General features: G+C 33.3%; 1 protein-coding gene across 2 annotated transcripts in view; it reads left to right on the forward strand.

Annotated features, from left to right (window-relative positions):
• The window catches only part of HUWE1 (HECT, UBA and WWE domain containing E3 ubiquitin protein ligase 1), a 595,188-nt gene that overhangs the window by 494,122 nt on the left and 76,712 nt on the right, over positions 1 to 24,354 (forward strand). For both annotated transcript variants that reach the window (XM_085806998.1, XM_085806999.1), the window contains 2 exons: positions 4,223 to 4,335; positions 12,295 to 12,563. In XM_085806998.1, the coding sequence (XP_085663124.1) occupies positions 4,223 to 4,335; positions 12,295 to 12,563 (382 nt within the window). The remainder of the gene's footprint in view (positions 1 to 4,222; positions 4,336 to 12,294; positions 12,564 to 24,354) is intronic.

Raw genomic sequence — 24,354 nt, forward strand, 5'->3', positions numbered from 1 at the left:
ACTTTTTGCTGTTACATAATTGGTAGGGATAATTTTTCTTTAGTATTTTAGACATTGCAGCTTGGAAAGTTTAGAAGGGTTTGAAGTCAAGATTTATAGACTCACGATTCTAGAAGATTCGAGAAATATGTGACAAAATGAAAAATGTCTCCATGATATCGACGCGTAATGGATGTATTTTACAGAAAGTTTGCGATGAATTTCTTACGTTTTGGAGAACGTCTGGAAGAACAATGAAAACATAATATTTAAATGTTTTACTCCTGATACTAGAATCTTTTTCTTAACATGTTTATCTTCCCTTTATTTTCTCTACCTTTCTTCACTAGACACAAGCATCAAAAATGCTTCTAATCTTATCACTGGGCAGGCATTATAGAAAGGGATTTTTTTATTAATAAGGAAATTGAAAACTTACAATTTAAAAGATTCACCTAATATGCCTTAATTCAGCATACACAGATCTGGCACTAGGCATTTTCCCACCTGATGCAATCTCTGTGGATCCTAAATTCTAAACGTTTTGCTATTTCTAGATTTTGTTGTTCGGTGTGTCATTAAATTCTAAAATTTCTGCCACGTCAGCTTTGTACCCGGGCTTTACCATATATATTTCATATTTCTTCTGAATGTTCATATAACTAAAGAAATAGAATTAGCCACTTTTTCTATACATTCTAAATGCATTTAGTGTTTTTTAAATTAACAGAAATAATTAGATCCCAAAATTCTAAAATGAAATGGAACCGTGTTGAAGAAAGAAACTGAATACATAAAGAAAATTACTCCTCAAAGATATTATTATGTAACTTATCCAATTGTTTATAATTTCAGCCTTTCAGTGTATGATTCAGTCAGGGGTTTGGGACTATTTAACTTTTACCAGATCAAGTAAACCCTCATAGGTACCTTGTGGAGATGTTGACAAGTTAGAAGATAAGCACGCAGAAACTAGCGAGAGCATTGGTTTGCATATTGAGACAACTATCTAATTGTTAGAAAAGATGATTAAAGAGAAGGAAATCAATATAAACTAGCCAAAATGCTTGGAAAGGCTTCAAATTAAAATGAAGGATAAATATTTTGTTGAGTGTTGTTACAAAACATGTAGCTTTTAATGTGTATCTGATATCGTTTAAGAATCAATGTCATAAATTACATGTATTTTAAACTGTGAAATTTTATTAGTTTTTGATTTTAATAGGCTTTTTTTAAGAAATATTATTAAAAAATAAAATTTAATAGTGGCCATGTAAATCCATAATGACTAAGGTTATCTATTTACCTAATTTAATTATATATAACTAATTGCTTACCCTTAAAAGTTATCTCTACATATTAAAGCGAGTTATTGCCTTTCACTAACACTTACTGTGGGCACAAGATAAAGCACAAAAATTTAAAAATTCAAGTAAAACTTATTCTTTGCATCTAGTGAAACTTAAAAATAACACAAAACAATGTATCATCTCTGGAACTTTAAAGTATATTAACTGTTCTACAATCCCTTGGAACTCTACACAAAGCTATGACACAACTGCATCAAACAGAGCCTGACTAAGTTTCAACACTTGTGAACTGTGTCTACATCAGACCTTTCAGGTTTGTTCTAATGAGCAGGTCTCTCTCTAGACAAGCAACAGCAGTGACAACATTCAGTCTTTTGTTATGAATCATGCTGATTATGATCTTACCTCTCATTTTAACCTGTACCGTTTGACATAAAATCTACCTGCTATTTACTAAACCTCTAGACTGACTAAGTATGTAACAAAATGAGACATAAAAAAATCAACATAAAGCTAACTATTAGTAAAACGTAAGTAAAATTTATCTTCTTTCAAATATGTCCTACTATTATAAGTGTAAAATATTTAATCCTACTTGATAAATTGTATAAAGTTTATTTTATTCTCAAACTTATTAATCATTATGTTAATTAATTCATGTTTAGTTATAATGCATACTACTCAGGGATCTATTTTATTTTTAGGATGGTATTACAAAAGTGAAATTGAATCATAGAATAGTATTTTTAATTGAATTTATTCAGTTCCCATTTGCTCATAGGTCCTTAATTTTTTCATTAATTGTCCTTAAAAGTACTTAATTTCTGTGTGCAGAAATGTGTACAAACCCTGTTTTTGATATATTGTTCTTTTATGGTAAAATTCTGAATAAGTGCCTTATCACTTGCTATCTTTCTCCTACTTTTTTTTAAAAATGTTTCGCTTTCGCTTTGGACTGATGCATTTAACACATTGAACCCTATGCCGAATTTGCTGTCCTTTCTGTTCAGCAAGCTAGCACCAGCAAGTGATTAAGCGGTGCAATGTTGCAGGGTGATCCGTGACTTCATGCACTAAGTAGAGCTTTTCTGTGAGTGAGCTTTCTCAGCTACTGGCATACTAGCCCTGTCTGTTTGTGACAAAGCTCGTGGTTGTGAATGTTAATACTGTTGGTCCCATGGACCAACGCCAGCCAAATGAAAATTCCAGTGCCGGTCCCAACATTTTAAGGTTCTCAAATCATACCCACTCTTCATCACCCATTGCAAATTAACATTAGGTAACATATCCAAAAAAATTTTAAACTTACTGTTATGCAGTGTAAATATTGTGATTATCAATGCCCTTTGTTGAAAGCTGTAAAAGACTGTTAACTATTTAATGCTATTTCAGTCAGTCAAGTAATGATTGTATTCAAAGCAATTTTTTAGGATGCAGTTGTCTTAAAAAGGAACAATATTTGCTTCTTTATTTTACTAAAAAAATTAAAATCTGATATGAGTGGGAAACTGCTTTTGTAATAGCGTTCAGTTATTACACTGATTTCTGTATTCCTTTGTGAAATTCTTGAAGTCAATGTACATCCTTTTGCAAGCATTACTAGTTTGCAAATTAAATGCTTATTAATGGTGTAAATTAATGCTTAATTTATTCATGACTTATTACATCTTCTATCAAAGCTTAAATAAACAATATTTGTCTTCTGGAATCAAATTTCACTGTTGCTTTGAATGGAATTTGTATATTTAAAATAGTAAACATCTTTGATTACTGCTCTAAGATAATATCAGTACTTCCAAGCAATAAATTATATAGATTTCAAATTTTGACTTTCTTTGAAATTAAAATGTTGCTTGTCAAAATATTGATGATGCAATCTGCTGCATAGTAGTATAATAAAAAAAGGAGATTAAGATAAATTTTAAATTTTATTCATTAAACAATACTTTTATTAATAAGGTAGCATAAATGTTTTTTATACAAACTTTTTTGTCCCCATGTTTTATTATCAAGCTATATGATTGAATAAGGTCCTGGGTCCATGCTGAAAAATTTTCCATTAGGCACAGAAACTGGATGAGAGGTGTGGTGTATTTAATTATGGCAAAGCACACTAGGGCTATCTGCCTAAGGGGAGGGATGCCTTCGTGGGGGACTTTATAAGGGAAACTGGCTCATATACATGTTACACATGGGGAAAACCACAAAAAGACCCATGCAGCCAGCCCACTCGCAGGATTTGAACCTTGGACTGAACTACTAGTGTTCAGCGACTTTTACCGCTCGGCCGCTGGTGGGCCAACTGGATGAGAGAATATTTCTTCACTGCTTTGGGCATATTTCTCAGATGGTATCAATCTTGTATTTTCGGGTTTTAAAAAATAAAATCTGTAGAAATAGCATCAAATATAGAATCTGTGAAAAAGTATTATTTCAGGCAAAATTTTGCTTTTCAGCTTTCTATAGCTCCTTCACCCCTGCTCGGATATCCTTATATTTGTATTGTGTAGAATCAGCTATATTTTTTCCAAACCAATTTAACATGTGTAGTTGATATATCATAATTAAACTTGAAAGTGTTTCTGATGTTAGAATATGATATCTGAAAGTGGTGTCTCGTGTAACATTATTTAGAATTCATTTTTATAAGTATGATACAGATTAATTTAAGATTTTTATGTATATGACTGTGATCATTATTTTTCAAATACAGCAAAGTAATTTGCAGCAAACTCTTTCTTTATTAAGGTATTCTTATTTTGTTTAGTTATAATAACTTAAAAAATATTGAATTAAAAATCACATTTAAAAAAATTTGGTTTCAAGAATATGTCAAAAATTAGATTTCCATGTAAAGGTTTGATTACCTTATGAACTAATATGTCTGCTGAAATATTTAATGTTTCCTTTTTTTTTTTTTTTTCTTATTTTAGGTGAGCATTCAGTTTTTACTCTTGATGCCCATGAAGATCATCCTCTTTTTGGATCTTCTGTTCTAGCCAAAGGGGATACTGGTTTGAGAAAATATCTGAAATTAGCTGTGGACGTATGTTTATTTTCTTATGTATTTTATTTGAATGTTGACATTTAAATCAAGTTTAAATTGGAAAAAACACCCTAAGACCGAAAGCAAGAATTTTTGGTTTTTGTTAATGTCCTTCAGTTTCATGAAACAGAATTCATTGAGGGGAAATGACAAACACACACACACACACACACACACAAAAAAAAAAAAAAAAAAAAAAAAAAAGAAGAAGAAGAAGAAGAAGGTAACTCCTATACGACAGTATTTTCCAAATTTTTTAGCTTGTGGCCCATATGTACATATTGTACCTACTTATGCCGCACAGATGTATACCTATTCTGTGCAATAAAAGTAGGCATATATGACTATCAATAATTTATAATTCTAAATCAGTGGTTCCCAAACTGTGTGCAGTGGCCTTTCACTGTGTGGTTTATTTTTACTTGACTCTGTGTAAAAGTATAGTCAGCAGTGAAATATTCTTGCAAATACAGGCTGGGCCTCCTCACGGCAACATGTACAAAGCTTGAAAAATCTTTTTACAGCTCTCTTCCTGAAAAGAAACTGTGAACTTTTCTTTGTATTGTTGCTAAAGTTAGCTGATAATGTAGTTGGATTTTGGTTTACATAAACTAACTTTCAAAGGGGGGAATTTGAAAGTACACCATTTTCATTTCATGTGATTTATGCTTGTCACAGAAAACAACACTTAATTAAAGTGATAATTTTGTTACTGGGTTGATTAGGAAAATGCTGCCTTAATATGACAAAAACATTCGTAAGTATAATATTGGAAGAACTGTGTAGTGGTTTGCCAGTCGCTTATGAGGTTTTGAAATTGTACACATTTGTCAAAGATGAAGCAGATGCTATGACAATTGCTTTTTGTCTTCCCTCTTGCAATGAATGCTTTGCTTTTCTCATTGAGAGTAAAGTGATATCGGAGCTGCTGCAATTTCAAGTTTTGCCAATAAAAGGGATGCCTTCCTATTGGTCATCAAATGCTTGACACAGTATAAATAGATATTTAAATAAAAAACAAGATACAATGTAATTAATTGTTTCACACATTTTTCCCATTCCATTCTCTTTATTCAACAATTCTATTTTGTAGTATAATTTTTATAATAAGACATCCATAGACTCCAACTACTACGGATTCTCCGTAGTTTCTACGGAAATTCATGAAAAACTACGAGCTACGAAAACTATGGAAAAAACTACGGATTTTACAGAAACGAGCAGGAGAACCAGTACGCAAAACGGAACCAACTAATTCATCCGATAATTGGCTGAATACTTGTGTTATCATATATCACGTGTTGAGTGCGTTCCTAGTTTTGAAGAATTAGCCAATCGTAGATCAGTAACTCCAACCGTTAACGACTTATCAATAGTTCCACCCAATTGTCTGTCTCCCAGGTTCCTCGCTGATGCGTGTTTAGGCTGCATTCGGCTGCATTGTGTAATTTACGGCGAGAGCTTAGCGTGTGTCTTGTGAACTGTGAATCAGGTGAAAGATTTTTAATCATAATGCTGCCTCGAACGAAGAAGCCAAATTTATCAAAGCAGAAGTTTAAAGATTAACATTCTTCAGAATTCCCATGCATTAAAGCGTCCGAAATTTCTGTGAATCATGCACACTGCAGTGTATGCAACAAAGACTTCTCAGTTGCTCATGGCGGAAAAGATGACTATAAACGGCATGTGTTTTCTCAAAAGCATATAGAACTTGGCACCGTAAAATCTAAAGAAATAACAAATTTCTTAATAAAAGATGATGAAACAGATCCTATAAAAGCCGAATGCTATTTTGTTCATTTTTTAATTGAACATAATCTACCGCTTTCTGTTTCGGATCATTCCAAAGAGCTTTTCAAAGCAATGTTTCCGGATTCTGCCATAGCAAAAAAATTTAGCTGCGGTCATACCAAAACTGCTGCTATTGTGAAAACGCTTGTAGAAAATACTGTTGCTGATATTATAAAATCAGTGTGCAGTACATCATTTTCTCTAAGTACTGATGGAAGTAATGATAACAATGATAACAAACTGTACCCATTGGTTATAACATACTACAGTAAAGAAAAGGGAGTGATAATTACTTCATTGGTTTCTATTTTAGAATGCACGAATAATACAGGAAAAGGTATTTTTAATTGTATAAATGAAAACTTTAAAAACAAAGGTTTAGAATGGAAAAATTGCTTATCATTTTCTTCAGATAATGCTAGTAATATGATTGGAAAGTTTAAAGGTGTAGCATCATTTATCAAAATGCATCAACCAAGTATAATCACCCGAGGTTGTCCGTGCCACCTCTTGCATATAGCTGCAAAAAAAGCTACTGAAAAATTAATTGGCTCAGAAATTGAAATGTTGATAATAGATATATATTTTTACTTGGAGAAAAGTTCAAAACGGAAGCATGGCTTCAAAGTTGCTCAACAAATTTTGGGACAGAATGCGAAATCTCATTAAATTTTGAAATATTGCAGTACAAGATGGTTGTCTCTTTTAGAATCTATAACAAGGATTTTGGAACAGTGGGATGCTGTGATAAATTTTTTTGGAGATAAACCAGATAACAGTGAGAATGAAGGAGATTGCAAAACATTAAAAAAATTTTACAGTCACTGACCACCAAATTGTACTTGTTATTTTTGAAAAATACTTTGCCTTTGTTTATAACAGTAAATATTAATTTGCAACAACAAGCTCCTTATATACATAAATTGAGAAGAGAACTTTTTGAACTTTTAATGAATTTATTTGTTAGATTCGTAAAACCATCAGTAATTTCTAAAGAAAATGAAGATGTTACTCTAACGTCTATTCCATTTCAGAAGTATAGTAAACAAAAAGAAAATGAAAATTTAGTGATTGGTGCGGAAACAAGACTATATTTAAAAAATGCCAAGTTGAATGAAAGTGAAGTGAAATCATTTTTCAATTCTGTGCGAGCTTTTTTTTGTAACTGCATGTTCATGTATAATTGATAAATTTCCACTGAGTGATCCATTTCTAAAACATGCTGAAGTTGCTGACATCAACTTGAGAACTGAAGTCTCATTTTCATCTGTTCTTTACTTGATGAATACTTTTCCATCCATTATTGATGAAAAATGTCTTAATCAAGTAGAAATTGAATTTTCCATGTATCAAGTAGATGATTTGAAAGAAATTGTAGATTTGCGTATTGATATAGCATGGGGAGAAATTGCCAAATTAAAAAATATGAATGGGTGTATTAAATACAAAGTATTGCCTTCTGTAATGTTTGCTGTCTTAATAATACCTCATTCAAATGCAGCTTGCGAAAGAATTTTTTCTATTGTTAAAAAAAATCAGACGGAATTTCGACCAAATTTAGGTCTTAAAACTCTTGAAGCAGTTTTGATTGAAAAAATAAATATGCAGGCAAATGAAGAACTGTGTTATAAAAAAACATTCTCAAAATCAGAACTTAAGCTTGCTAAGCATGCTACATATAAATCTTTGCATTCATAAATTATGCGTATTTTGTTTAATACTTATATGTATCATTCTTGGTTATTTAAATTTTATTTCCCTGTAGAAATCATATCCAGAATAAAGATATGATTTATAGCTTCTGATTTTTTCTATGATTAGTAGTGATTTGAAGTACTTTTTATTAGTGAATGCTTGAGGAGTTAAAAGAAAATTTCTAATTAAATGTGCATATAATTTACAAGGTATATTTTTAATTATTCAGTTTTATATGTATATGGATTTTAAATGTAATAAAATTGATTACAATTAATTATTAATTTAAAATTAATGAATGGTTAATTACAGCATACGCTACGCGCACATTTTCAAAGTTGTAAAAATGTCGTTCGCGCGTTGACTACTGACAAGGTTTGCTGAAGGTTGGAGTCTATGGGACATCTCGAAATGGTAGAACTTAATTCTGTGGCAGCCACATATACTTTCTACTGTATCCAGTATTCTCAAGTGAAGTTAACCAGTAGTATAGACATTTTCTGTGTATGTACCCTTCACATGAGATTTCGATTGTTCTGGAAGCACTTGCAAAAGCATGTAAGCAAGGTGTCAGTCAGCTCTATTCAGTCATTGTTTTATAATCTAAATTTAGTGAAACTAAATTCAGCAATTCATGAGAGTATACAGTGACATAAATTAATGCCTGTTGTATTACTTCTTATTTGTTGTTTTTGATAAATAGTTTTGTGATTTTTTGCTCTTGTATCTTTGATGATGGACCAATTTTTTAACAGTAATAAAACATGGTAATGCAAATAAAGAATGTCTTCAGACAGAGGCATGACTGTGAAGAAACAAAAATGTGGTACATATGATGACATATATTTCTAGTTTCATTCGCAAACATCTTGATTTTTTTGCCAGGTGATTAAAAGAACTGAAACTACAAAAATATGCATTTTTTATGACTGTGTCGATACTAAACAATGCTTTGCTAGCATCTTACAATGTCATTCACAGAATTGCAAAATGCAAGAAGTCTCTTACCATCACAGAACTTATTCTACTGGCTGCTGTAGATATGTTGAACATCATAGTTGGTGAAGCTGCTCTAGAAAAGCCTTTGTTCAATAACAATTAGTTGAAGTGTGATTATATGGTTTAGGATATCAATGATCAATTATTGAAAAAGTCTAAGGGAGTAAAATTTGGGTTGTGGCTAGATGAGGTTAGATGAGTTGATATGCTATATATGGTTTATAAGTAATAAAAAAGGCAACTATGTTTTATAAAAGTATCACTGCAGGAGTGAAGCCTCAAGAGCTGGTCGAGCTTCTTGACACATTCATATCTGAAAATAATTTGAATTGGTTTAAGTATTTTTGTGTCTCTACTGATGTCTGGCTGCTATGGAGGATTGCAGGTACTTATTTGAAGCAAATCACCAAATACAGTGTCGACCAATTGCATAATTCACAGAGAAGCACCTGCATCAAAGCATCCGAGTCCTGCACTGAATCAGGTGAATGTGATAAATTTATCCAATCTCATTAATAAATTTTTATTTTCCTTTAAAGGATAAAATATTGCTGGTCGGATTTTTTAAAATAAAGTTGGCATATTTATGTGAGATTTTGGAAGCTGAAGTCCCTTAATATGTCTCTGTGGTGGTAACAAAACATGCACCTTTTTAAGTCAACAGAAAAAATATCAGCGTTTATACAAAAACTGAAACTATGGAGAAGAAAATTGAATGAACATGCAGGTGAAGTTTTTTAATATTTCAGCAATTTTTCACATCAGCTGAATTTGGTCTTTCACAAGCTACAAAAAGTATGTTTAAAGGACACTCGTCACAGCTAGTTATCTGGCTTGAGAAATATTTTCATTTAAAGTCATGTTGATAGTATAACATAGATTAAGATCCATTTAACACTAGTGCTGCATTTGAATTTATGTCTGTGGAAGAAGAGATTCTTGTCAAAGTAATCTTGCTACAGCACTTTAAAAGCAAAATTTAGCTCCATGGAATTGGCAGAATTTTAAGTAGTGAAGATACACAAGTTTTATTTATTTTTATCTCTTACTTACTGTTAGTTATACTTTTACTTAGGGTAGCATCATGAAAACATTTTAATTGAAAAAAGGCGTCACAACTCGGAAGATTTTGGAAATTACTGAATGAATTTGTAATTATAGGAAAATGCATGTATCCTTTCACATTAAAAAAAAAAAAAAAAGAAGAAAACTTAAACCCACTTTGAGAACTTTTTTTTTAATGTTTAATGAAGCAAGCTTTTCTTAAAACTTCGCAGTCTACCATAAAAATGGTGCTGCAGTTATCTCAATCTCTCAGAAACAGCTATAAACCCCATTAGTAGTAGTATGCATTTTCATCAATCAGCAGATCTATGTATTCTTTAAAGTATGTTTGCATTACTGGCATATTATTTAACCTAAGTTTTGAGTCTGTTTTTTCTTACACAGTCTTTATAGTGATCATAAGTCATAGAAAGTAAGAGAGGTGTGAAGTTAGTTAGTTTGATGTGGTTTATTTCATTTATGGGTAAGCATTTAAGGGCTTATGTTCTGAAGGGTATAGATGCCTTCGTGAAAAACTTTCTAAGAGAAACTGACTCCAATACATGTTATGCATGGAGGGAGACCCATGCAGCTAGCAGATTATCCCTGGACTGAACTACCAGTATTCAGTAACTTTACTGCTGGTGGGCCAGAAGTGTGAGTGTTGAAACCTGACAACCTTATGAGGAAAGGGTAGTAGATGATCTGAAATGTAGTTTTTCATTGTGGAAGCTGAGCAAAGAGTTTGCAATCTTTTACCAGCTTTCAGTATCATCTCAGAAATCATTATAATATGCAACAGGTGAAAACATTTTTTCTTGCACTCCTGAAGAACACTATTTAACGTAGAATTCCTAGCCTGCCAACTATTCGACAAGTGATAGTGTGATTATGAATAATTATTTGTGTTATTGCAGCAGATGGGCATGTGTTTCCTATGCCATATTCAACAGTCATTTTTCTGATTGGTGTTTGTTTTTGCATTGAGTACATTTTTTTCTTTGACAGAAATTTTAGGAAGACTGTGGAGTTTGCAGCTGGTTGAAAAGAAAGCACTGCATTTCTTCAAAAGTATAACAATTTCGCGAACAAAAGAGAATGCAAAAATATCCATAGCTTTTCTTCAGTTATCGAAATTATTATTGAAAATAATTATTTTTGAAAAACTTTTGATAATCAATTTATCTCGAAGTAACCAGGCATGCAGTTAAGTGAAAAGAGACCGTTATGTATACATGGAAAGAACAAGAGTACAAAAAATTTACTTGCATATTTTTTTAGAATAAGTGTTTATTATGGATGTTTCTTGCTTTTTTTAATTTGATTCGTTGCTCTTTTATGGGATTGTTAGTGTACCCCCATTTTCAGAATGGCAGTTGCCTTCCACGTAAAACCAGTCATCAATGAGGTGGTGACTCAGAGGGAAAAGTAGAAGTTTGTATATATTAATCATACTAAATTATGATTCAGCAAGTGTTGTTTAAAGCACTGTTGTTTAAAATATTGCACTGTTGGTGCAATCAGTTCTAAGAGATTTTTGTATGTAGGTAAATCTTATTGAGGAAACAACCTTCAAATTGCTCATGCAGTTTTTCCAGTCACATTTTAAAATACCTTGCAAAAGTTTGAATTTATGTAAATGAAATAGTGCACAGAAATGTAATTTAGTGTCTACATTTCATTATTTCGAGGTATATGTGATGAAATCTGCAAAAGGCCATAAAATGTTTAGCTTTATCCATAGCTTAGAATCGAGTACGATTCTAGCGAGAACATCTTGGTTGTACAGATATTTTGTTCTCTTTTGTGCATAATGTAAACTCTCGCTAGGTCCTCCACTCTGCCTAAGGCAGATAACTCTTTGTGTTTGGTCAAAGTTAATATGTCTTCTGTCCATTATTCCATTTTTTTAGAATCATGCAAGTGAAAGAAATGAAGAATTAAAGTTGTGACTGGTTTATTCTAAAATTTTATTAAGTCTTGTCTGTTTGCAACTGTGAATTGCAAATGTATAATGAAAACAAAGGCATACTTAATGAAAATCAATGGAATTTCTTTTACTTGACTTCAGAAAAAAATTTACTAGGAGATCACTGAATTAATATTTTGTAATAAAATATGTAACAAAAGTTTTTTTTTAAATTTAAATTTGAAAATTATTTTAACAAACTTTCATGTGAAGATTATTTCCAAAACCTGTTAGACTTTTATAAGACCTTTCTGGAAACAATAATCTTGTAGTGTTACAGTATTCTTAGAGTAGTAAAGTGTGTATTAGCATTGCAGTGAACCTTTTAGAAACAAAATATCTTGCCTTCATTATATTATAGGACAATAAGTAAGGAATGTTGCAGCATTTACATGCAATACTTTATTTTTTTACATAGTAAATATAAGAAAAATTTTAATGATTTGCTCTATTCACTTTAGGTTTTGACATCGAAAACATGTTCAGAAGAAGGACTTGAAGATGCCACTGCTTTGCTTTTAAGATTATCTCGTGTCTGTTTAAGAATACGACGTGCTGTGTTGTTTCTTCTTCTAGATGGAGCCCGTGAACTTGGCCGTGCTGTTTGTGCCAACATCCGTGCTCTGTCTCACGAAATGCGTCGTATAACTGTAGAGAAGAATCCTGAAACTGATGAGAGGGAGATACTGTATGATGGTAGTTTTGCAATAAAAGGAACTATTCAAGACAGGTGGGTGTCATATTATTATATTTAAGGAAAAAAGTACAATAGTAAAACTCCATTTATATGAACATCTGATAAAATGTAATAACTTGTTTTTTGTAGACATTGTAAAATTTTGCTCTATAAGGCAATTTTTTTCCCAACAAACTAATTGCATTAATTTACATGGGTGCTTATAATGTAAACTGGCATACAGAGTTTTATGACCACATAGCCTGCAGACTACAGTATAGATTGTACCTATAAAGTATCATGTATATTATATACAGCTGTATTATCTGCTTTATCTTTGAAATTATTTAGCTGTAAAAAAATGCTCCTCTTGCAAAACATAGGACTTGAAATAGGTTATGCATTATATTTTGAAGGATTCCATTGTTTAATTTTAATGCTTCGTCTGCCGCAACATGTTTCAGAACACTTTCGTGCATGTTGAGCCTGAGTGGCACTTTTTAATTTTTTATATATAAAAAGATATTTCTTACAAAAATCAAATGCTGTGCATTATTATCAAACTTCCGCAAGTTATTAAAATACTTAAAGGGGCAATAAAACAATTCTTGTCATCTTAAAAGGAAACTTATATTTATATTACACAAATTTTGTAAAATAGTTTTTATAAAGTTGTTGTACAAGACTAATCATTGATTAAAATTTAATTAAAACTAGAACATAGTAATATCTGTTTTTCATCTGATTCATTAGGAGATATTTGTCCTTCTACTTCTCTTTTATAGCATGGAAGACACATAAAAACAGCATGTGAGAGGCAGGTAGTTGTGTGACACTTTTTGCACTCATATTGGCTAAATCTTCTCTTGCAAGTCTCCAACTGATATGTTTCACAGTTGCGTCTTTTTGGAAGTATCTGTGGATTGTCATAATTTTGACAAGCCACAGAACGTACTTCTTGGTTGGAAGTGTGTCTCTAATTTTGTTGTAATAATAATGGCATTCCAGTAAACCTCAGACTTAATTGAGCAAGTTGTCCAAGCACATGTTCATTAGACTGTTTTATGAACATTCTTCCGTTAATAGCTCTGTACCCATTACCTATATGTAGGAAATGAGTATTTATTGAAGCGATGTTTAACATTGTAAAAAAGAGTGTCATGGGCCACTGTTTTACATTGTGAGACATATACAAACTAATCATTCTTTTTACAATAGCTATTAAGTTCATTGTAGAAACTGATTGTTTTTTGTTTCTTTTTTTTCACCAATAGAAAAATCAATAGCTTGGTCATCATGCAATGATAATACAAGGACATTTTTGTGTTTTCTTGAAATGAAGGACACCAAAACATTACCATCTCTACTAAAGCCAAAATTACTGAAGTGTTGTGGTCTGGCTTTGGCAGCAATGAATTCTTTGGGTAGCTCTTCTCGGTTTTTCCTGATCATGCCAATGTACGGTAGTTTTTTCTGTTTTATTTCATTCAGAAGACTCACCTGAGTAAACTAGTTATTGCCCTTTATGTTTCTTCCAGAATCAATATTGAAAGAGTAGAAGATTTTAGCAACTACAAGAAAAAAAAATTTTGATTCCATATTTACTCTGTTTAGATGAGATGCATTGTTGAAAAAGACATTTACCACAGAAAGCAGACAACATTTTATATACCGCCACATTTTCACCAATGCAGTAGCTCCCTTGACAGTATTTTACAATTTTTCAAACATATCTCGTATTAGAGCGAGTTGATCCAGTTCTTTTCTTGTGCAGCTTGTTTCATGGTCATCAAAACAGAGACATTGCATAAGAAACTTGAATCTCTCGATGCTTATTTACTGAGGCTAAACTTTGTGATGCCATCGTCATCTGTTCCCCATAGTTCCTTCGAGGGATAGTTTATTCACCTTGTAACACAAGCTAACTAGAGTAATCTTATAAATGCTCTTATTTCAACCAAATCTGTATGTTTTACGTCTTTTTCTCTGGAAAATAATCCTGTGACGATATCGATATACTGATTGGTATTACTCCACTACATCATTCAGAATATATCATCTGTAAACATAAAATTCTAGCATTCAGCAGGAGTTTTCTCTGAATTTGCTAATCCAATAACTCCAGGCAAGTGAGTAGTGATGTTATGACATCTCCTTTGAACCTTGTGTTGCTAGAGATTCTGATACCATTTAGTGAATTGATCTTTCCCTAAATAAAAATTAGTATTTTGTTCAATGTCATCTTCTTCAGTTTTCTTGTTCTGTCTCTGATCCCTCTTTATGTTCCTCTACACCATCTTCTGAATCAATATCACTTTCGACACAAAAATCTTTAACTTCCTCATCATCTTCTGACACCTCCAATAAAGGGTGAATCTCTTCAAGGTCTTGAGGGTTTCTAAAAAAGAAACTTTTTTTGGCATTTTGAAGCCTTAACCAGACAAAAATTTATAATGTTATGAAAATATCTTTCTCAAATTTTGTAATAAGCAATATTTTAAATTATTAAAACATGATTCATGACATGATCTGGCGCAATGTGCTTAAAACGCCAGAGCCCCAAAACATACTCAATTTTGTATATAATCGTAAAATATTTTATTATACCAAATTGCTAACCAAACAATGATACAATATTAAAAAATAACAAACTTACTTGTCAAATTGCAATGTAATCGTGTGCAATGAGCCTATTAGATCATTTCATCTGTCCACTGGAAATGAAGAAATGTATTCGCTGACTTGACCTTAGCTAGTGACACTAGAACAAGGGAAGCTAACTGGATGGAGGAGTGGTGATGTTTGAAGGAGGTGGGGCAAACAAAAGAGCTTGAGGTGTGCCTAGCAGATCAAGTGCACCAGATGAAGTGTTAATGCACGAAAAATTTAATCTAAAGGCTTGTTTCCACTACTGCGTACGAACGCGTTGCGTCAATTGAAGACACGCCTACGGCATCTGTACAAGCGTTTCCACTGCTGCGTATTCGTAAAATATTTTCGTTTTCCACCACTAGGTGTCACTGTAATATTTTGGCGCCAAACAAGCAGTTCGCGAATTAAGACGCTGAATATCTGAATTTTTCCCGCTTAAGCGAGTATTGTTTGTTTTGGATTTGATATGGATCCTGACGTAAAACGCAGAAAAGTTTTGTTTACTAAATTCCATGTTATTGGAAATTTTTATTTCTGCTTATGAACTGCGAAAGTAAAGTATGCTAGCAATTTTTACATAAGTAAGGTTATAATGCATATTATGAACATCACTAATTCCATAGAAGCTTAAGTAAATTTTTAAAAAAAATTGTGTTTCTAGAAGCCTTAAATATTATGAAATAATATATATATTATTAAAACTAAAATGTACTGTTAGTGAAAAAGTAAACAAATAAATAAATAAAATAAAAAAGTTAAAGGGATTAAAAATAGTTGGTACTTTAAAAGTACAGAGCAACTGTAAAGAAAGGTTCACGATATTTACGCAAAATTTGCTATGCTTGTATACCGCTGACTTCAGGGTCATAGCTGGATAATTTGTTAGAAATCTCGTTTGTTTTAAAATGCACTATGGGCAGTTATATTTTATGCATAATCCATAAAATATTATTTTTAATTTAAACATTTTTAATTCATATCTCTTTTTATAAAAGAAGTTATAAAAATAAGATTTTTCTCTATATATACACACATTAGATAAAGAAAATGGAAATATTTAATTAATTCCTGCGCTTCTGCTGGAGAGGACTGGATTTAAAAGCAATTATTATAGTAATTTTTTGTTAAAAAAATGTTTAGGGCATTAATACTGTCTCATGTTAATTGTAATGAAAGTTTAGAGTCGTAAACATCCCAAAGTCTGAGCACATGTATATACATTCATATAAAAGTGAAATGAAAGTATGTATATATATATCTGCAAGGTTTCAAAATAAATTAAATTTAAATAATTCTCTTGCGCCATTGCTGCAAGGAATAAAATTTGAATTTAACAAACATTTTCTATTCGTAAAAAGCAAATTAAAAGTTAATTAAATTTAAATGAAATTTAATGCAAACAAATAAAGGATTAATTATTGCTGCGAACTAGTATACAATATCATTTAAATTCTGAGAGCATATGTAAATCAAGTGCAAGTATCAAAATCCATGAATAAATATATAATTCCAAAAATTAATTTTATCCTATTATTCACTTATGCATTTTTATAAATTTTTTAGGATTAAATCTATCCTATTATTCATTTATGCATTTTTATAAATTTTTTAGGATTAATAAGCTATCCTATTATTCACTTATGCATTTTTATAATTTTTTTAGGAATAATGTATCCTATTATTCACTTATGCATTTTTATAAATTTTTTAGGATTAATAATCTATCCCATTGTTCACTTATGCATTTTTATAAATTTTTTAGGATTAATAAATTTTTGGAATTATATATTTATTCATGGATTTTGATACTTGCACTTGATTTACATATGCTCTCAGAATTTAAATGATATTGTAGATTAGTTCGCAGCAATAATTAGTCATTTCTTTATTTGCATTAAATTTCATTTAAATTTAATTCACTCTAAATTTGCTTTTTACGAATAGAGAATGTTTGTTAAATTCGAATATATATGTACAGGATATGCTTTAAATTAGTATTATATAATTTTCAAACTTTTTTGCGGGAAAAATTTAAATAAATAAGAGCATAAATAAAACAATATATTTAATGCATATAATAATAGAAATAAATTATAAAACACAAATAGAGATCAAATTGGAATAAAAAGCTAAAAAAGTTGCAGACAGGGTGGAAAAAGCGTATGGGATTCGAACTCACGACTCCAAAAGGTGATCATTGTTACCATCACCTTTACCACTAAGCTAGGATTACACATGAGTCTTATGCATATTTTGGCTTATATACATCATCAAGTAAATCAATTTTTAAAACTTAAGTTTTTTGATCCTATTTCAGTGTGCTATCGTCTGAAAAATTCACCAGAGTTTGTTCTTCAGCTTCTAGTACATTTTTTACAAAAAACATTTTCTTTTAAAGTGGCGTTCGGATTGAAGTTAAACGGGCTGCTAAAAATATATTTCATGTGCTTACAAATATACGTTATCCAAAAAGATATATTTATGAAGGGAAATACAAATTTAACACACTCTTCAATGAACTGGAGTATTTAAAAGGCTATCAAATTTAATTTATGATTAACGTTTTTAGTTTTTACCTGTTTCAAAAGTAGCAAATCTTTTAATCATATCTAATTTGCTATAGCAGTTTGATATAGTCAGACATTCATTTTCATTAAAGCTAAATGAGTATGCAGAACTAAAATATGATTATCAGAACAAATTTTGCCATTTCATGGACTTGGAATTATAATTTTTGCCGCTGATTTTCTTGAACGAACAAGTACTGTAGTTGCAGTTATCTTGTTTTTCTTATCTTTTTTTAACTAAATTCAGCTGATTGCTGTCTTTTTCAGCACGCAGATTTCTCGCTATAATGTTAATTCAGAAATAAGTATTTTTTAGCAAAACATTCTTTCTCTATTAGCGAGCGTTCATCGCTACTTCTGCCGCCATTAATTTTTGGTGACTACACATTATTGCTCCTTTTTTACCACGTGACCCCAATGCATCCGCAGACTATACGGATAGAAGTTGAACATTGTTGAACTCCATCCGTATGTCATCCGTCACCGCACACCGACAGGATTGCAGATGTCAATCAAAGTGAATTCGCTCGCTGATTGGAGAAACGCATATGCACCGCAACGCATGCACAGCAGTGGAAACGGGCCTTAAGACTAACTTTCAAGACATAAAAGAATTTGTCTTGGTTTCAATACATGGCCTGAAGGGGAAAAATGCTGCAACATGAAAGAGTGAGTATTATATGATGAATTTGGACAGATAGAGAATGAATGTACAAGGGGTGATTAAATGAAAAGGTACGAAACGACACGGTGAGTACAAATGCAGACTTTATTCAAAATATACATACCATAGGCCTGAGCGCAACGACCCCACTGATGAACAAGCCGCAGGATTCCTTGTTCCCAGAATTTCTGTGGCCATGACGAGATCCAGTCCTTCACAGCGTCCTTGAGTACATCGTCCGAGTTGAAGCGCTTCCCTTTTAAGTGTTTCTTTAGTGGACCAAACACATGGAAATCGCAGGGCAACATGTCCGGACTGTAGGGCGGATGGTCCAACATCTCCTAGTTGAACTTGGCCAGTTCCATGTGTGTGACTGTGGAGACGTGTGGACACGCGTTATCATGGAGCAGAACCACACCCTCTGTGAGCAGCCCCAGTCTTTTGTTCTTGATGAACCTGCATAGCGTTGGAGTGTCTCGCAGTACACATTGGAGTTAATGGCTTTTCTGTGCTCGAGGAATTCCACAAGTAGCTGGCCTAGAACGTCGAAAAAGACAGTGAGTAACACCTTGCCTGCTGACAGGACGGATTTGAACTTTTTAGGCGGAGGTGACGGCACATGCTTCCACTGCATGCTGTCCCGCTTTGTCTCTGGCTCATAGTGATGGCACCAGGTCTCATCACCTGTGATGATCCGCTCCATGAAAGTGGGGTCTTCCTGGTACCGAAACAGATGTTGCAGTGCTAGCCGCATATGCAGTTCCTTTTCCTGGTCGGTGAGCTGCTTCAGAACCCAAGCGGCACACACCTTCCGATATCGCAACCTGTCGTGAAGAATTGTCCACATGGTTCCATAGCTGACGTCCACCTTCACCGCCAACATTCGCAATGTGACACGCCGATCACTTCTCACTAGGTCGTCCACCTTGTCCATGAGATCGCTCGTGATGACAGTGTTTGCCTGGCCTGGTCTCGGGTCATCACCCACACTCTCACGGCCTGCACGAAAACGGGCACTCCATTTTCTGACAGACATTTCAGAAACACATTTCTCCCCATAAACTCTCACCATCTGGCGATGAATAGCTGCCGGTTTCTCACCTTCCGCTGTCAGAAATTGGATAACACCTCGCTGCTCCTCAATCATCAAATTTTGCAACGCGAATGCCATCCTGTCCTTATACGAACTGCCCGCATCATTTGGACGCCACTTTTGATAAAAGCCTTTGCGCATGTAGGCACCCGTGCATGCTCCGATCGCAGTCAGACTCCAATCGCATCCCGAGATGTCTCGCTTCGTGCTCCCATTGCAGAATATGCAAATATTTAACTGTTACGTTTTTACATCATTCTGTACCTTTTCATTTGATCACCCCTTGTATAAATGTGTGATTTTAATTTTAAAAAGTGAATGTCATCTGGTGATTGAATACATAGGATAATCATCTGGAACCATTTCATACTGTGAAACCAGATGCAGCCTATAAAGGTGCAAATGAAATCCGCATCTAAATATTGTTCTGAGGATGAGTAACCAAGTTTTCAGCTATCCTTCAGGCTGGAGCAGATAAAGTAAATAAAGGTCACTAACATATCACACAAATGCTTGATCTATACAAGATCTCTTGGTGGTCAATTAAGTATCTGAGTACTTTGCAGTATTTATCCACTAAAGATTGCTACCTGCAGTCTGGTGTTATTTTGCTAGGAAGCAGCTACAAACCCTGAAGGTAGATTACTGCAACATATTACAGTATTTCATCTATGTATTGTTGTGGTATCAGTAGGCCTCTAAGGCCCACCAGCAGCCAAGCGGTAAAGTCGCTGAACACTGGTAGTTCGGTCCGAGGTTCGAATCCTGCAAATGGGCTGGCTGCATGGGGGTTTTTGTGGTTTTTCCCATGTGTAACATGTATACGTGCCAGTTTCCCTTAGAAAGTCATTCACGAGGGCATCCCTTCCCTTAGGCAGATAGCCGTAGAGTGCTTTGCCGTAATTAAATAAGCCAAACCAGTATACCTCTGACACTGAACTTAGCTGACGGCTTATCCATGGTGATACCACTAATGCTGCTGTGTCATGCTGTAAGACATTCAGCAGCATTGGACCTGTCTTTATGTGGCCTCTACTCTTACTCACTATATGTGATTAGTGATTCAGAAGTAAGACTCTTTACTGTGTACTATTCTGTGCCAATCAGTTATCAAATGTCTTCTGTCCAGATACCATTATAATTATTAGCAGCAGTAGCATTGTGCCAGTGACAGTATTTTTAGAGTTGTGGGACTCAACTATTTTGATCATCTGTGTTGAAATGTTTAATATTGGAGTATCCAATGTATCCTTCACAATGTTGAGAGCTATATTCTATGGGGCTGCACCACATGCCTTCTAATACTTTGATCCAAGTGTAACATCTGTGTGGATGCACTAAAATTTCCTGGCCCAGTTTAAAAGCATATAAATGTGTTTGACCTGTAATATGATAGATGGCCCAGTCAGATATTGACTGGTGTGAAACTTTTTTATATGTCCTAATACCCAAAACTGACTTCTGTGTTGCCTGGCAGGCATCTTTCCAACTCAACATGCCTTCTGAGCATCAGAGTGCTAACAGTGTTGAACCATCTAGCATTTCCTTCCTGTTTATCTCATTAATATTTTATGTGACGCACTTCCATTTCAGACCATTTACACAAATTTTTCAGCCGTGTATTCCATGATTATGAAACAAATCTTCATGGTGTTATGTTTTCTTCATCAGGTTGTATACAAATAGGAATCTGTCTGTGTAAGTGAAAAGTTATTTAGTTTTATCAAAGTATATCAGTTTTTGGAAATTTCCCCTCTAAATGTATTCTCTGTTAGTGTATTGAATGCAAATTATTACATTTTGGAGAGTAATTTTTGTTCCGCAGTTCCTTTCAAAACAAAGAAAACGTCGATTAGAATCTTTTATCTTCCTTTTGGCGACATAACACTCTTTTTCCAAAATGGGAGCTTTCCTTCCACAAAATAAACAAGAAATGGTCGAGTAGCTGCAATTTTGTTTACATTATGACAATGACTGATACCGCTTTGAAAAATCGCGAGTATGGAAATTGTTTCGTTTTCCATTTGGAGAAACAGAATGCTTTTCAGGCAAATTACAAGAAGCAATTAAAGATTCAATGTAATGTGTAACTTTAGTTATGATTGAATGATAAACTTTCCGTTCTTTAAATTTTGTGACTACCATTTTAGCCATTTCTGTTATGTTTAAATTTTAGTTTACAACAAAATACTTCTTACTTTTTCTGACGAATCACTTTCAAATTCACTTATGAACTTCTGACAAATAGTTATCTATTATAAATATATCCATCATTCTGATATCACTGTTATATTATACAGTCGTGAGTATATGCGCTTCATATTGTCATGTGCGTTCTATATATATGTAACATGGCATCACGTGGGCATTTTCATATAGTATAGGTATTGCATAGACCAACACTTTATTATAACAAAAACAAACTGAGTTTACATGAAGTTAGTAACATAATATTCAGCTGTCCTACAGCATTAAACATCTATTATCATAACATTTGTTTTTCTAATTTCGACTCAGTGTCACGTGAGAGAGGGGAGATTGTGCACTGTTCAACTAAGGTATGCATGCCTTGTGTTCATCAAATCATCACAAGAAAAGCCCTTCTTTGATCAGCTGTCCAGTGGACATGTTGATGAGCCCACCTCAAACGTTCCCTTCTATGACAGGACATGAGCAACAGACAAACGGCTTGTCACATCACTTACAGACCTCCTTCATCAAGCCTTCTACGTGTGGTTGACGACACCAACCTTCCAGTGGCAACAGCAAGGGAGGATTTGAGTTGGATTAGAGTTAAGTTTCTGTTCCTTCTTGCACATAACAAGTATTGGTTGTTGTAGTGGTTAACCATCCTTGGCTGAACATTCTGGATGCCAAATCTGTAGTTAGAAATTGTTGCCAAAGTCTATGAACCACAGAAGGAACCACATTTAGCCATTTGGCCACTTCTGTCTGACTGTGACCTTCCTCTAATCTCACATTAGCTCTGCATTGCAGTTTTTCGGGAAAACAATGACTAGGGGTCGTAGTTACAAACTGGCTATTTCTAATTTCTGATCACAGTATCACACTGAGATATGCAGGCTTGCTCTGAAACACACAATTCAATGCCCTTCATAGATGACATACTTTAATAGCAGCACTACTAATTTACATACTGCAGTTTTACTCAGCAATTCTTTTTTTAACAACATATTCAAATTTTATACGGACTGGCTTATTTTTGAATGTATTATTGCTATTTTTGAGATTTTTCCTTAATTTTTGGAAGCTACTGTAGTTGGGGTTTCATGCTGCAGGGTCTCGAGGATTCTTAGAGAAAACAAAATGCATATGCATTACATGTAGCATGTCCATGCCCTTTAACATTACAATTATGTATCTTGGATTGCTACAGATCGTTTTTGTGCTTTTGTGTTCTTTGATTGCTCATGCTTCTCAAGGGGAAGAATCTTAAATATATATAATTGCTGAACTGTAGGCAGTGATGAACCCTCATGCAACACGAAGTCATGCCCCTCTGCTTTACAGGAAATGTTGGGCTAGTATTGCGTGAGATTACCTTATTCTGCCTTATATTTCCCCTAATCAATAGCAAATAGTTGCTATTTCTGAAGTATGTATTATATCTTTTTAATGATGAACAGCTGTATCCATTAACACAGTCTTCATTATGATTCTAGCTCAGTTGGACCCACATTCATTTCAGCCGTGTTTGTAACCATATAGTTTTGTTTGTCCAACACTGAATTAGATATGAGTAGTCTGTGCATTGGCCTCTTCTGTTGCCACACGTTTTTTGCCTTGAGTACTTCTGAGAGCATACAAAAATGCTAGTGTATGACATTCCGCTTGACTTTGCTCGGGAAATGATTGCATACATCTCAGTAGCTGCAAAGGAAACCTGAGGCATGCCCAAGATCTTCGGAATATTTGGAATTCCTTATGCCAGATTTGTGAGACTAGTATTACAGCTCATAAAGGACACTTCAACCTTTCTTCGATCTGTTATTTTTGTGAATTTAGATTTATTTTTAAAATGCATATAAGTTGTCCTTTCATTTCTAGAGATTTTCTAACTCTATATTGCTATGTGATTCCAAGTTGTCTGCATGCATTCTACCCTTCATACAAGTCTGTAACCCTGATACTCAGACACCTTGCATAATTTAGTTGCATTATTCTCGTACTTAGTCTAAGCTGTCGGATTGTTGACTATATGAAATGCAGTTATTGGGAAAGGTAAGCCATTTTTCATTGCTTAGTTTTTTAAATTATAGAATCTTACGGGGCCTAGCTGCTTTTGCTGTTCTTCCATTCTCTATCTTGCAGCACTTCCTTTTTCTGACAACAACATATAAAAACTCAGTTGTGTGCAAAGATTATGTCTTACACAGATTGTTTACATTCTAATGAAGCAAATGTCAGTACATTCCCTCCATTAAATTTTGTTTTGTGTGTACATATGTTAGCCCAATAAGCTTTTTTTTTTGTATTGAAGTAAATTCAGATGGAGCTTTGGCATTGCAAAGGCCTTGAATTTATTCAAACTTTTTGACATAATCTACTTTGAAGTAATTTTCAAACCAAGTAGGTGCTTTTCAAAAATATTGTGCTGTATAGCAGTTCTTAGATTTTCTTTCTGTCATAGCGCTAACAACCTGATGATCCAGTTCTAAAGCCACATGGACTAAGTATCATTTCTGTGAAAATAATTAGAGTAGTTGTTGTGCCATGGTAACTAATCTGAGAAATACTGACTTTTCTTTAAATATTTCTAAAAAATTCATAATTCATTACTTCATTTTTATTCTTTCTCTCATTGAGGTTATGATAAATGATCTGGTAAAAATTATTTTGGGTCCTTAA

This window comes from Stegodyphus dumicola, chromosome X1 (genome assembly GCF_044657685.1).
Source record: "Stegodyphus dumicola isolate Sdum_Otavi_A_Nest chromosome X1, ASM4465768v1".
Classification (NCBI taxonomy): Eukaryota; Metazoa; Arthropoda; class Arachnida; order Araneae; family Eresidae; genus Stegodyphus; species Stegodyphus dumicola.